At 37.3% G+C, this 13,235-nt stretch overlaps 1 protein-coding gene across 1 annotated transcript in view; it reads left to right on the plus strand.

Annotated features, from left to right (window-relative positions):
* Positions 1-13,235, plus strand: part of SPATS2 (spermatogenesis associated serine rich 2) — a 74,543-nt gene that overhangs the window by 46,759 nt on the left and 14,549 nt on the right. The window contains exons 5-7 of the mRNA XM_007452266.1: positions 2,609-2,870; positions 4,084-4,263; positions 6,694-6,829. Coding sequence (XP_007452328.1) covers positions 2,609-2,870; positions 4,084-4,263; positions 6,694-6,829 — 578 coding nt within the window. The remainder of the gene's footprint in view (positions 1-2,608; positions 2,871-4,083; positions 4,264-6,693; positions 6,830-13,235) is intronic.

Genomic DNA, 13,235 nt, shown 5'->3' on the forward strand with positions numbered 1-13,235 from the left:
CACGAACCCGCGTCCCCTGCATCGGCAGGCGGACTCTTAACCACTGCGCCACAAGGGAAGCCCTGTATTAGTCTTTTAAATCATGTAGAAAACAAAAAGTACAGTTACAAAACATTGTTACAATAATACTAGCTTTTGTAGTTGCTCACGTATTTTACCTTTATCAAGTTCTTTATTTCTCCATATGCCTTCAAATTACCATCTAGTGTTCTTTCATTTCATGTTACAGGACTCCCTTCAGCATTTCCGGCAGGGCAGGTCTGGTGGTTATGAACTCCCTCAGCTTTTGTTTATCTGGGAATGTCTTAATTTACCCAGACGGTTTTGCCACATATAGAATTCTTGGTTGACAGGTGTTTTTTTTTTTTAGCTCTTTGATTATATCTGCCTTCTTGCCTCCAAAGTTTCTGATGAGAAATCTGCTCATAATCTCACTGATAATCTCTTGTGTGTGACAGGTAGCTTCTCTATTGCTTTCAAGATTCTCTATCTTTTGAAAGTTTGATTTCAATGTATCTCACTGTCCCTTGGAGTTCATTAAGCTTCTTGGATGTTTACAGTCATGTCTTCACCAGATTTGGGAAGTTTTCAGCCATTATTTCTTCAAACATTCTTCCCTTTCCCTCCTTCCCTTCTCCAGTTTACACGATGCTATGTTGGTTTGCTTGACGGAGCCCCACGGGTCCCTTAGGCTCTGTTCACTTTTCTTCCGTCTTTTCTTTCTTATCCTCAGACTCAATAATTTCAATTGTGCTATCTTCAAATTCCCTGATTCTTTCTTCTGCCTTTGAATAATCCCTTTAGTGATTTTTAAAAATTTTAAGTTATCATACTCTTCAGCTCCAGAATTTCTCTTTTGATTTCTTTTTAGGTTTTCTAATATTTCCATTTTGTTCATACTTTGTTTTCTTGACTTTTCCCACATCTTCCTTTATTTCTTTGAGCATCTTTAAGACTGTTGTTTTAAAGTCTTTAAATTAAAAACAAAAACAAAACAAAAAATGCACTAGGCATTTGAGGAAAAAAAATTCTCATTACAGAAACTGATAGCTTAGGAACATATTACGAATCCAAGTTTACATAATTAAAGTGAATCTTTGGATGAAAAAATAAATAAATTCTTTAATATATCTCCCAACAGGTCTTTTTTAGGGAAAGTTTCTGTTGATTTATTTTTTTTATTTTTTTTGCGGTACAGGGCCCTCTCACTGTTGTGGCCTCTCCCGTTGCGGAGCCCAGGCTCCAGACGCGCAGGCTCAGCGGCCATGGCTCACGGGCCCAGCCGCTATGCGGCATGTGGGATCTTCCCAGACCGGGGCCTGAACCCGTGTCCCCTGCATCGGCAGGCGGACTCTCAACCACTGCGCCACCAGGGAAGCCCTGTTGATTTATTTTTTTCCTTTGTATTGGCCACACTTTCTTGTTTCTTTGTGTGCCTTGTGATTTTTTTGTTGAAAACTAGACATTTGAATCTAATAATTTGATCACTCTGGAAATCAGATTCTCCCCCTTTCTCCAGATTTGCTGGGTTTTGTTATTATTATATTCTTAAGTCGTTGTAAGCTGTCTCCGAACCAAGGGTCAGCCTAAGGTGTAAACTTAAAGTCTTCTCAGGTCTTTTCTAAGCCTTTCCCTGGGCATGCATTGGTTACTTTGAAATTTTTTCTGTATATGAAGTTGTCTTTGAACGTCCTAGTCTTTGATGTCCGGCTCCCAAAAGGGAATAAAGAAAAATGAAGTGGAGAGGAAGGGGACCACCCCTTTAATTCCCCTGAAGGTCACTTCAGCCAGAGGGGGAGGGGCTTGCAACAGTGGGAGGAGGTACAACAGTGGTTGCCTACCTCTTTGTCTCTACCTTTGTAATCAAAAGCAGCAGTCAGTGATCACAACACAGACCCCAGATATTTGAAGGACAGGTTCCTTTTTGACTACCCTCGCTTCAGCAAGCTACGTGCCAGCTGTTCCAAGAACAGGTGCACAGCTGCCTGTTCCCTAGCTGGGGGTGAGGGGGTGAGTATCTGCTACTGAGCTCAGAACTGAAATTGCCTGAAATTAACCACAATTTACCATCCAAGTCTTCTCCTGGAAATTATAAGCCTTCAATAGACTCCAGAGTTCCAAAATAGTTAGACAGATTCTGCCAGTGTAATTGTTGTCTAGGTGGGGAGACAGATTTCTGATGCAGCATCCTCTGCAGTGCAGATTTAATTTGTCTTTGTTAGACTGAAATTTCACTTCATTCCATATGTTTGTATCCTACACCACATTTTATGTCGGGTTATTGTTTTGTTTGTTTTTTGTTAGAGCTCTCTCTTTATATTTAGCTCTTTGTATATATTACACATTTTTTAATTTATCTTTTGATCTTTCTTATGGTGGGTTTTGCCATTCTTTAATATTTTATTTCTATGTGTCTGAGTTTATCCAAAATGTCTTACATAGTTATGTTAGTCAGTACTTGAACATATACAAAAATGTGTTCAGTTTCTGGAAGAGCAAATGAGAAGTTGGTAACATTGGTTGCCTTTGGGTAGCTGGAGTTACCTCTCTGGATTGTGGGGGGGTGTTCTTTTTCTTTTCTTTTTTTCAAATCTTTAATAACCATTAGAACAAAAAGAAGAAAAGCAAACCAAAACCTGCAGCAGAACCAAGTAACAGTATCCCAGATTCCAATAAACTGGTTTCCATTCAAGAGGAACAGTCTGCACCTTCCTCAGAGAAAGGTGGTATTAATGGTTACCATGTCAACGGTGCCATCAATGATACTGAATCTGTGGACTCACTCAGTGAAGGTATGGAGGCACTTTCAATAGATGCCAGAGAATTGGAGGATCCTGAGTCTGCCACACAAGATATGCTGGATAGAACAGGTGAGTATATTAACAACAGGTCTTTGAAAAGTTCCATTCTATTGAAAAATACAGGGGCTTCCTGGTTGAGAAACCAATCAATAAGTTAAATCTAGTTAGTCTTTTACTTTTTAGTTTTGTTACCTCGTATGTGAAAGAGTCACATTTTGTAATTATCAAAGGCCTAGAAAAATATAATTCTTGTTCCATTGTCTCATATTTTAATTTTAGTCTAAATCAGCCTTATGGAAATCTTGTAATTTAATAGTCCCGTAGTACTTAGAGATTACAGAACATGACCTTAAGATGTTTTTTTAATTTCACACTTATTAAGGAAAATGATGATGATGAGTTGATGTTGATATTATTCTAAAACCCAACACAATGAGGAATATATAAGCATAACTGTAATCCCATGGCTTTCATTAGAAGTAGACTGTTGGTTTTTTTAGTCCCACATTTGTTTTTTAGTAAAGAATTAAGGTTAGTTTTATTTGTAAATTCAGGTATCTTGTACATTTTGTTTCATTAACCATTTCGATGAGTGCTGGGAAGATATTGGGAATATATTTTTTAAGAAAGGCTTTTTAATTACTTGTTTGTTAATCCAGTTCCCCTTGCTCTGTTGCTGCCGGCTTTATAAATGTAATGCCAATTTTAAAATTATGCTGTACTTTTCAGATGTTCTTTTATTGATTAGTTCACACGCACACACACACAAAGACTTAGAGAAAAACATAGCACCTCAAACAAACCAAAGATAGTCAATGGCTTTCATTTTTTTCTGAACTAGCTTTCCTCTCATTTCCTAACGCTTTGCCCTTTCTATTCCCTAAAGCTTTTAAAACTCTTCTTTCCCTGGGACAGTGTAAAAATCTTTTCCTCGACATAACTTACAGAAGCTTGTCAGAAGGTGGTGATATTGACTCTCTTCACTTCCTTGTGCCCAGAACTACAAGGAAGTTACCAAGGTACAGGGAATGAGCTAGCCTATCTGGAGATGGGTTAACAAAGAATCCTCCTCTTCAATTAGGATGCCTTTTAGGGCTAAGCCAGATAATACTCATAGCCTCACTGACTCTGCTCTTTGTTCTATTTTGTCAGTTGATTCTGTTCACAACCTTTAAAGAGGCATCATTTTGGCGCATTTTTACCTTTTTTCTTTGTGTATATTTAAGACTGCTTGATTTACCCCTAAACTGTGCTCTAATATACTGGCCGCTTCCTTTGACAGGATCCATGCTGGAGAATGGTGTCTCTGATTTTGAGTCCAGGTCTTTGACTGTGCACTCTGCTCAGAATTCTCAACAGAATAGAAATGCTGCCAAATCTCTCTCAAGACCTACCATAGGACCTCAGCTTTCAAATCTAGGAATGGAAGATGTTCCACTCTCTTCCACCAACAAAAAGCTAGGTAAACCAGAGGGCTTCCTTTGAGAGAAAACAATAAAATCTGTGTTTTTAGCTAAAGAGGGCAAATTATCTTTGTTCTCATAGGTAAGGTTTCAGAATGAGCAGCAAGTAATACTTTTTCTGTTTTCCAGGCAGTGTCTACCCACCCTTTCCCCGTTTTGTGTACACAGTTGGAGTCTGATAGTAGTTTAGATGCTGTACAGTCTTGCTACAATAATGGGGATCGTTTTGTGAGCAAAAGTCAAGGACGCCAGGATGACTTTTCTGCTAACGTTAACCTGTTTGTTTTATTTGCTTTACTGCAACATTTCTGTGCTATTTCCTTCACTTTTATCTCCTGGTTGACTCAACAGTAGAAAGCTCTGCCATCTCTGAAATGACACTTTGAAGAAATATTTTAATTTCTCTTCACAACTTCATGCTCTTACTGATACCTGTAAGACTATAGCTTTAAACAAGGTCATTTTCTCTTAAGCATTTACTTAGCATTGACTGATGGTAGCCATTTGCTTTTCTTTTAAATTATAATAGTTATTTAAATAATCAGCCAAAAATTAAACAGATTGAGATAATAGCCCTTCTGCATGGCAGTCCACTCACCTGAACAAATGAAACAGAGAAATGTAAAAGACACTTGTAACCTGTAGCTCTTTATTGAATTATTTATTCCACGTGAGCCAAATTTAATTAGCGAAGCTCTCCTTTTTCATCTTTCTAATATAGTCCTCAACTTGGTGCAGAAAGGCAAGTCTGAGACTATTTAGTCAAGCAAAACTAAAGGCACAGGGCTTGAAAGCTTTTAGGTAGATTTTAAAGAAATCAAGTTGAGATGAGGAAGGACTTAAATAAAAAATTGAAAATCTGTATCTTGGCACATTATAAATTTGTTAGATCAGTTATTCCAGCTACCAGTTGTAATAATTTTGACATTGGTGAATATAAAAAGGTTAATAGAACTCTCAGAAACTGGTTAAAATGTGTTGGGTAGGTAAATATATTTCATCTTTATCTACAGTGTTGGCTTACCCACATATAATGCTTCAAACTGTACTACCGAGAGAGAACTTTATGTCTACATGGTGAATTGTATTCTACTAAATCCTGTTATTTAGAGAGTTTTGAAAATTTGGTACCTACTGACATAGGTTTTCTTTTAGTCTTTTTCTCTCTGTGTTTCATTTCATTTTGGATAGTTTCTAAAATTGACGTCTTCAAATTTATTAATCTTTTTTTCTTTAATAGTTTTTAATCTGCTGTTAATCCAATCCAGTGTAGTTTTCATCTCAGACATTGTGTGTTTTGGTTTATTTTTTCACCTCTAGAGGTTCAGTTGGGGTCTTTTTAAATATCTTCCATGTCTCTCCTTAACATGCTTATGCTTTTCCTCTACCTTCTTGAACATATGGTATCTGATTATATTAGCTGTTTTGATGTCCTTACCTACTTGATTCTACATCTGTGTCATTTCTGCACCTGTTTCTATTCATTGATTTTTCTCTTCATTATGGATCAGTCATATTTTTGTGCCTCTAGTATTTTTTTATTGGTTGCCAGACATTGTGAATTTCTCTTTGTTGATTGCTAGATATTTTTGTATTTCTTTAAATATTCTTGTGATTTATTCTGGGACTGTTACTTGGAAACAATCTGAAGCTTGCTTTTTTAGGCTTTGTTAGATGGAAATAGAGCAGCCTTTAGTCTAGAGCTAATTACTGAGGCAGTACCCTTCTAAGTACTCTTCCTGGTGCCCCACTCTGGCTGGTATGAACATGAACTATTCCTGGTCTGGGTAAGCTCTGAGGATTACTCCCCCTGCTGCTTTCCAGTGGTTCTTTTACCCGAAACATCAGGTAGTTTCTGCACACCCATGCACTTAGAATCCTCTGTAGGTCTTTGTACAATTTTTTCATTTTTGTGTAGCTTTCTCCTCTCCAGTATTCTGCCCTGAGAATTCTAGCCACCTTGGCCTCATTGAATTCTCAACTCTGTCCCCTCAATTCAGGGAGACTTCCAGGCTCAGTTTCGGATTTCTCCTCCTTGCATTGCAGCCTGGAAACTCTCTTATGGCAGTAAGTTGGGGCAGTCATAGTCCCACTTCTTTTGTGTCTGTTTTCTTCTCAGGGGGGTGGGGGGTAGTGGGTGAGAAGTACTGCCTATTGTTCATTGTCTGAAAAACATTGTTTCATATATTTTGTGTGTGTCTGAAGTTTTTTAAGACAGGAGGTAAATCCAATTCCTGTTACTCCATCTTGTCCACAATACTTACTTAAAAAAAAAAAAAAATCTGTGAAAACATTAGTTTTTTGTTGAGGAGTGTGGCCATTTAGGAAGTATTCTTAGTCCACGTGACATTTGTTACGTTACATGCTTAGGTGTTCAGATCCAGCTTTCAAGTCACCTGTGCTCCTTTTTTTATTGGGGTTTTTTCAAGGTTCTAATATTGAAAAATCTGTGAAAGACCTCCAGCGCTGCACAGTGTCTCTTGCACGATATCGAGTTGTAGTTAAAGAAGAGATGGATGCTTCCATTAAGAAAATGAAACAAGCTTTTGCTGAATTGCAGAGCTGGTAAGTTAAGTTGCTTTTGATATCAGTAGCACAAAAATGATCGTTTATAAAAGATGGTTAGTCATTCACCAAATTCTTTAATTCCAAACTCTTAACTACTCTACATAGTGGAGAAAGACTTAAAAATCCTATGCTATATTTAGCTTTCTGCTTCATTCTACTTGTGGTCACAGTGTGGGAATGAGTGGTAGAGAGAACTCATAATGCTTTAGGAATGGGCCTAAATTAATATTAACATTGTTCGGAAAGGGACAAATAATTAAAGAGTAGGTCATGCATCCTTACATTAGGGTCTGTCTTTTAAATGAGGAATGTGTAACCAATGACATGATGTTTTTGAACAAAGTTATAAAGTAGAAAAGATGTCTTTGTTTTCCTAATGCACCCCACCCTAATGGTCTCTTCTGTGCCCTATTATTAATCATTGATTTAATTTTGTGTTTTTTAAACTTGTTTTTAAAAATTCTATCTTAAAATATATGTGTTCTGTAGGGGAAATAGGGTTTAATAGTTAAAGAGGTTTGAAAATACTTAATTTTTTTTTTACTACTGGACTTCTTAATGCCTTTTCAGTGCTAATCTGCATTGTGAATTTACAAGAGGGAGCTATTTATCGAATATATTTGATTATAGATTATAGACTCTTTGGGAGGAGGAATATATTCTAATTTTTTTCTAGAACACTGAAGCTGTTTTAACTATTAGATAGTAAAGTGGTAACTAATTTTTAAACCAAACTCCTTTCGGGGGGGTGGTATTTGCATTTTATAAGGGACTTTTTTGAAAATGGAAAAGACCTAAGGACCAAATTAAGTAAAATGATAGGAAGACAAGCAGCTAGTTGATATTTGGGGATTTAAGACTGTCCATTCTGCTTACTTGTAAGACTTGCGTGGATCTGAAATGTGAGAGGAAGTTTTCATGAATAGGGAGGACCTACACCACTCTTCCTCCCAACCATCCATCCATTTTCTTGCCTGTCTATGGGCTGTTTCCTGAGGTCATATTCAGCCATGTCTCTGTTCACAAACTGAGTCTGGTCACTTCATGCCACAGCAGACAAAAGATAGAGGGAGTGTGGGTAGCCTCAGTCCTCCTGTTTTGTGGAATTGAAGAAGGGAGTGAATTAACAAAGATGTAGAATAAAGCCTCCAAAAAGTTGCTGACCACTGCTTTTATCATTTGCAAAGTGTAGAGTGGTCCATGAACCAAAAAGTACTTTTACGATAGATAATTCATCTGCTAGTCTACCCATGCTTTGTCCTGAATCCCAAGTTTCCCCTTTCAGGTTTTATAGCTAGAAATTCAATGTCGTATCTTCAGTTTTTCTTCTATACATTTTTGCTCTAGCCAGATTACTCGTCTCAAAACTTAACGTACACGTTTCCTCTTCCATATTACTAGTTAAGGCCATTTTTCCAGCCTAATAATGCTCTCCTATATTTTCTGCTTATCTAAATCCAACCAATTCTCCAAAATTCACCTTTAATAAACTCTAACTTCCCCTGGAAATTTTTCTAGGTAACTGATTTCTCCTCTTTCTGACCCTCTGGGAGAAAGCCCCATGCCCTTTGCTCTGGATTATTCTCATATCAGATATTGTTGGCTCAAGAAAAGAATAAAGAGCTAAGAGTAGAGCATCACAACTTTGCCTTGACAAACCTCCGGTCTCCATGATTATTTAGTTTACTGATTACTTAGCCACAGGATCTGATTCCATTCAGAACCAGCCTGAACCAGGAAATACAGTTCCGGGAGAGAGATTTGTGAGTCCTTGTTGACTTGGAACCCAGTCAGGGGGAGCCTCCTTTAATAAATGACAAATGAAATGGTTTCCTGCCTAGAAACTGTGTATTTAGGATTGATTAGCAGGCGTAGAAACCAGGTCAATTTAACTTGAGGAAAGACATTACCTGCCCCTTCCTGCTGGTGTAAAGCCTTCTCTCTGGATGATTGGGTTTTTAAACTGGCTTATTTCAATGCCCCTCTAATTTCTACTTCAAGATATAATTGGCAGGTGAGCTAACTCCCTTTGGCACTGAACCAGAGCTTGGAGTTAATGTCACTTAGGAAGCCATTTTTTGTGTTGGTTACAGTATAAAAGAAAAGAAAAGTGTTCTAACAAATTTGCAACAGTAAGATTACATTACACCTGACGGGGCATTAGGGGAATTATGACGATAACGGCTTTCACATCGAGGCCAAATGAAAGCTGACATTTACCTGTGGGAAGGTAAAAGCAGAGGCGTCCCAGGATGTAAAACGTCAAATCTGTTCTTATTGGTGATCCAGTAATAATCATCTCTAGACCCAGGTTTACTTTTCTTGTTAATTAATAAAATTTGTCTGACACACTGTTGGAGCTCCTAGCTGACAAGTTTAAGGCTGTTAACGAGTAGGGTATGAGGTAGAACATGAAGCTGGAGTGTGTAAACTATTTCGGACAGTTGTCATAATATGTGTCGGTGAAAAGTGCCAACAAAATACACACTCAGCCTGCCTTTTCAATAAAATTTCTGTTTTATTGAAAGTCAAAAGGTACTTTCTAAAAGGAGGAAATGGGTAATAAATTTGGGATTCTCCAGCACATAAAGTCAATGTACGCCTGTGCTTAAGACTGAAGATTTTCCTGGCTGATTCCTCATTCACCTTAGAAAAGTTATTTCCTTTTATTTGAGCTTCTCTTTTCTTCTTATAATAAATTTAACAAAGGCTTTTAGATCCTTAAATGTAAAGCCCATCTATAGAGATGCTGAAAATTTAGAAAATAATTTTATGAATGAAAGCACTTTCAAAAATGTCTAAAAACCATAGAAATAAAGGAATGGGCTACTGTTATAATGTGTTATCAGAAAGGTACCTAGCACTCTTTAGTTTTAAATTATTCTTCAGTTTTCGCATGTTTAGTACATTGATATCTTATTTCTACTAGTTCTTGCCTCCGTGGTTCTCAATATTCTTTGATTTAAGATTCTAACCCTTGGGCTTCCCTGGTGGCGCAGTGGTTGAGAGTCCGCCTGCCGATGTAGGGGACGGGGGTTCGTTCCCCGGTCTGGGAAGATCCCACATGCCGCGGAGCGGCTGGGCCCGTGAGCCATGGCCGCTGAGCCTGCGCGCCCGGAGCCTGTGCTCCGCAACGGGAGAGGCCCGCGTACGGCAAAAAAAAAAAAATTCTAACCCTTTAACCATCTGTGAAAATAACTAAATAACATACGAAGATTACTTTACAGTACCAAACATGTTCAATCATACTATCTGATTTATTCATCCAGATTTCTGTCCTGTGCAGAGGGAACTTTATATTTTACTTTACTATTAAAAGGAATTTGAGTCTTAGGTTAAGCTATTTGCCTAACATGACATCGTAAGTTGCAGACTCAGTATTTGAATCTGTGTGTTCTGACTCCCAGTAACCTATGCTCTTCATCCCACCCATCACTGATGGCTCACTTCCCCACTAAAGCTTGAGAAGAAGGCTAGAGACTTGGTATCTCATACGTTATCTCCTCCTCAGCTTAAAGGCTGTGTAACAGAGAAACCCCACTGCAGGGAATTTAGGGACTAAGGAATTTAGTTGTTATAGAATAGGGTTAGAATGAAGAGGACCAGGATTTTGACTGAGCCTATGAACGTCTTTAAGGGATTTTTTTAGTTCAATAAAACAAAACTATAAGAAGGACCATTCCATCCACAATATTTAATGTTCTTTTTATGTTGTAATTCATAAGGGCCTAAATCACTCTTCTTAAGTCACAATTTGGAGTGACTTGCAATTCAGTTATTCTTCAGGTCAGATCTTAGTTGTGGGAAAGGCATGAAGATTTTAAGAGAAAGGTTACTGTGGAGGGGGTCAATTAGAAAAGATTTCTTGGAGGAAATGAATCATTATCAAGCCTTGAAAACGCATGGAATTTACACTGGCAGACAGGGCGGGGATCCTTTAAGAGATATGATATAAGCAAAGGCATAGAAGGGACATGTAGGGACTTCACAGTGTAGCTAGAGCTAAGGGGCAATAGTTGAAAGTAGTGAGAGATAAGTCAGAGGCTAAAGTAGGATGAGAGCGTTTGATGAAGGAATCTGAATTTTTTTCTTTTTTTAAAGTTTCCTTTATTCCCTCTTATTTTTACTATATTTCCCATAATTATAACAATTGTTTTAAAAAAAAATTGTTATTTTTTTAAATAACAGGGGGCACAGGTTCAATCCCTAGTCCAGGAACTAGCATCCTGCATGCTGTGAGGCGTGGCAAAAAAAAAAGAATTTCTAGACAGTGGATCTGGAACGTATAATGATTTACCAGAGTAATATGAGGGCATTTTAACTAAACAGATATTCTGCTGAAACTGAGAAATCAACATGAGTACAGAAATTAGAATAATAATTGCTGTTGCCATTTATTGAGGTATTATTGTATGTCAGAAACTTTTATGCACAATATCTATATATAACAATATCATTTGTAATATTATACTCATTTTATAGATGAAAAAAATGGGCACAGAAAAAAAATAGTTTGCCAAAAGTCATACTTGTTAAGTGATACTTTTCCACTATATCATGCTTCCTTTTTTGTGTCTTACCGGGTATCTCTGTTTGCCTTTATTTTTTCAGTCTTCGCCTTCCTAGTCCATATATGTCTCCCTTTAGACGTTGCTATCATATCCAGAGAGAAGGTTCAAAAAGCAAGTCCTGGTTTAGGATCTAGACAGCCACTGTTATGTGGCTTAACACTCCAACTATTCTTCCTAACCAACTAGAAACTTGAACAATGAGCTCCTTGGTAATCTAGATTGCTACTGTTTCTTTTTCCCAAAACATATTGTAAAATATCATCGAATCATATGGTCTCTAGTATTACTTTAGAATCGAGATGCTTTGACCACTGGAGAAGAACAGAAAGAAAGGTTTTCCATTAAGGGCCTGTCCCAGAAGAACAGCTTATATCCACATTCTAACTTCTTAAAAGCTACTTGAGATTCTTGAAATATGAAAATTACATTACATGCTTTGTAAAGGCCTCCTAACAAAGAGGAACCGAGTTTTCATAAGATTCAAATTTGATTTAATAAGCTGATTCTTTCCATTCATTTTACCCCAATTGTTCAGCTCAACATGATGACCTGGCTGCCTAACTGGTGTTTTTTGTTTCTATTTTGAGCCCAGATGTGTGTACCATACTCATAAAACCAGTGCTGGGAATATAGAGTTTTATGAAACACTTGAAGCATCATTAATTCTCTGCTAACAAAAACTACTGAAAATTCTCTTTTTTGGTTGTTTTATATGAGAAGGGAGAAGTGTCTTCAGAGAAATAAAGTTGTTTGCATTGGCTTGGCTTTGCTTGGATTTCTGCTTTAGTGGAGTTAGAATAAATAGGTTTTAGGTTTTCAGCAAATAAAATCAAGTTCAAATGTTTTGTAAGAACATTATTGAGTGGTTTAGAGTATAAATGCTTGAAATAATGCGTTGGCTCAGGAATTGCCAGAGTCGTTTCTATTATAACATTGTTTTCTAATGCAACAACCATAGACAAATGATAGTTCACAGTGTTTTGGTACCAAGGAATTACTGAAGGCAATAGCTTTAATCAATAAGCTACATGTTAAATATATTAATTAAAGGGCTTGTTTCAAATGATGGATATATAATGTATCTTAGAGATATTAATGGTGATGCTATGGGAACAACTATTCTGACCAACTAAATTACGCAAAAACTTTAGAGTAAGTTGAGGAAATGTGAAGATGGTAAAAAGTCTTGGTAAGGAGAGAAGGAAATAGAGAACATTCAGACATTTACCAGTCTTTTTCCTTAACAGTGACAAGACATCTAAAACCATCTTTCATCGTCAAAGAAAGGATATGGAAATTCTCTATGCTGTATGAGGCCCAGGCTTAATAAGACCTAGTGTCTTTCTAAACAGAGTCCCAGCAATATTTAGTGGATTTTCATTATCAGTTTCTGAGTCCAGTGTTATCAGATGCTCATCATCATGTATTTCCATTCAGGAAAGCCTTGACAGAACAGTTGCAAGCTTAGTACCCTCAAGTACTGAGTAAGAAAGGTAACAGAAAGTCTGGCAGTCTGAATGAGCCTTTCATCACTCTCTGAGAGGACTCATTGCTTGTAGCTATGGCATCTGAAAACTATTAACCTCAAACCACAGGTACTTTTGAATCTCTTGGCCACAGATCCATACTGGGACCGCCATACAGCTTAGAACGGGTGGAAACTTTAGCTTAAGTTTCCTCATTGTCAGAAAGTTGTATTACAGTAAATTACTATTTTTAATTGTAAAAAATGCCTCTGCTATTTATCTTATGCTTAGCCTACTTTCCACCTTTGCACTCTTCTCACCTGCTCTGTTTATTTTGTGATGCGCATGTTTCCAACACTTAAACTT

The sequence above is a fragment of the Lipotes vexillifer genome, unplaced genomic scaffold (genome assembly GCF_000442215.2).
Source record: "Lipotes vexillifer unplaced genomic scaffold, Lipotes_vexillifer_v1.1 scaffold422, whole genome shotgun sequence".
Taxonomy (NCBI): domain Eukaryota; kingdom Metazoa; phylum Chordata; class Mammalia; order Artiodactyla; family Lipotidae; genus Lipotes; species Lipotes vexillifer.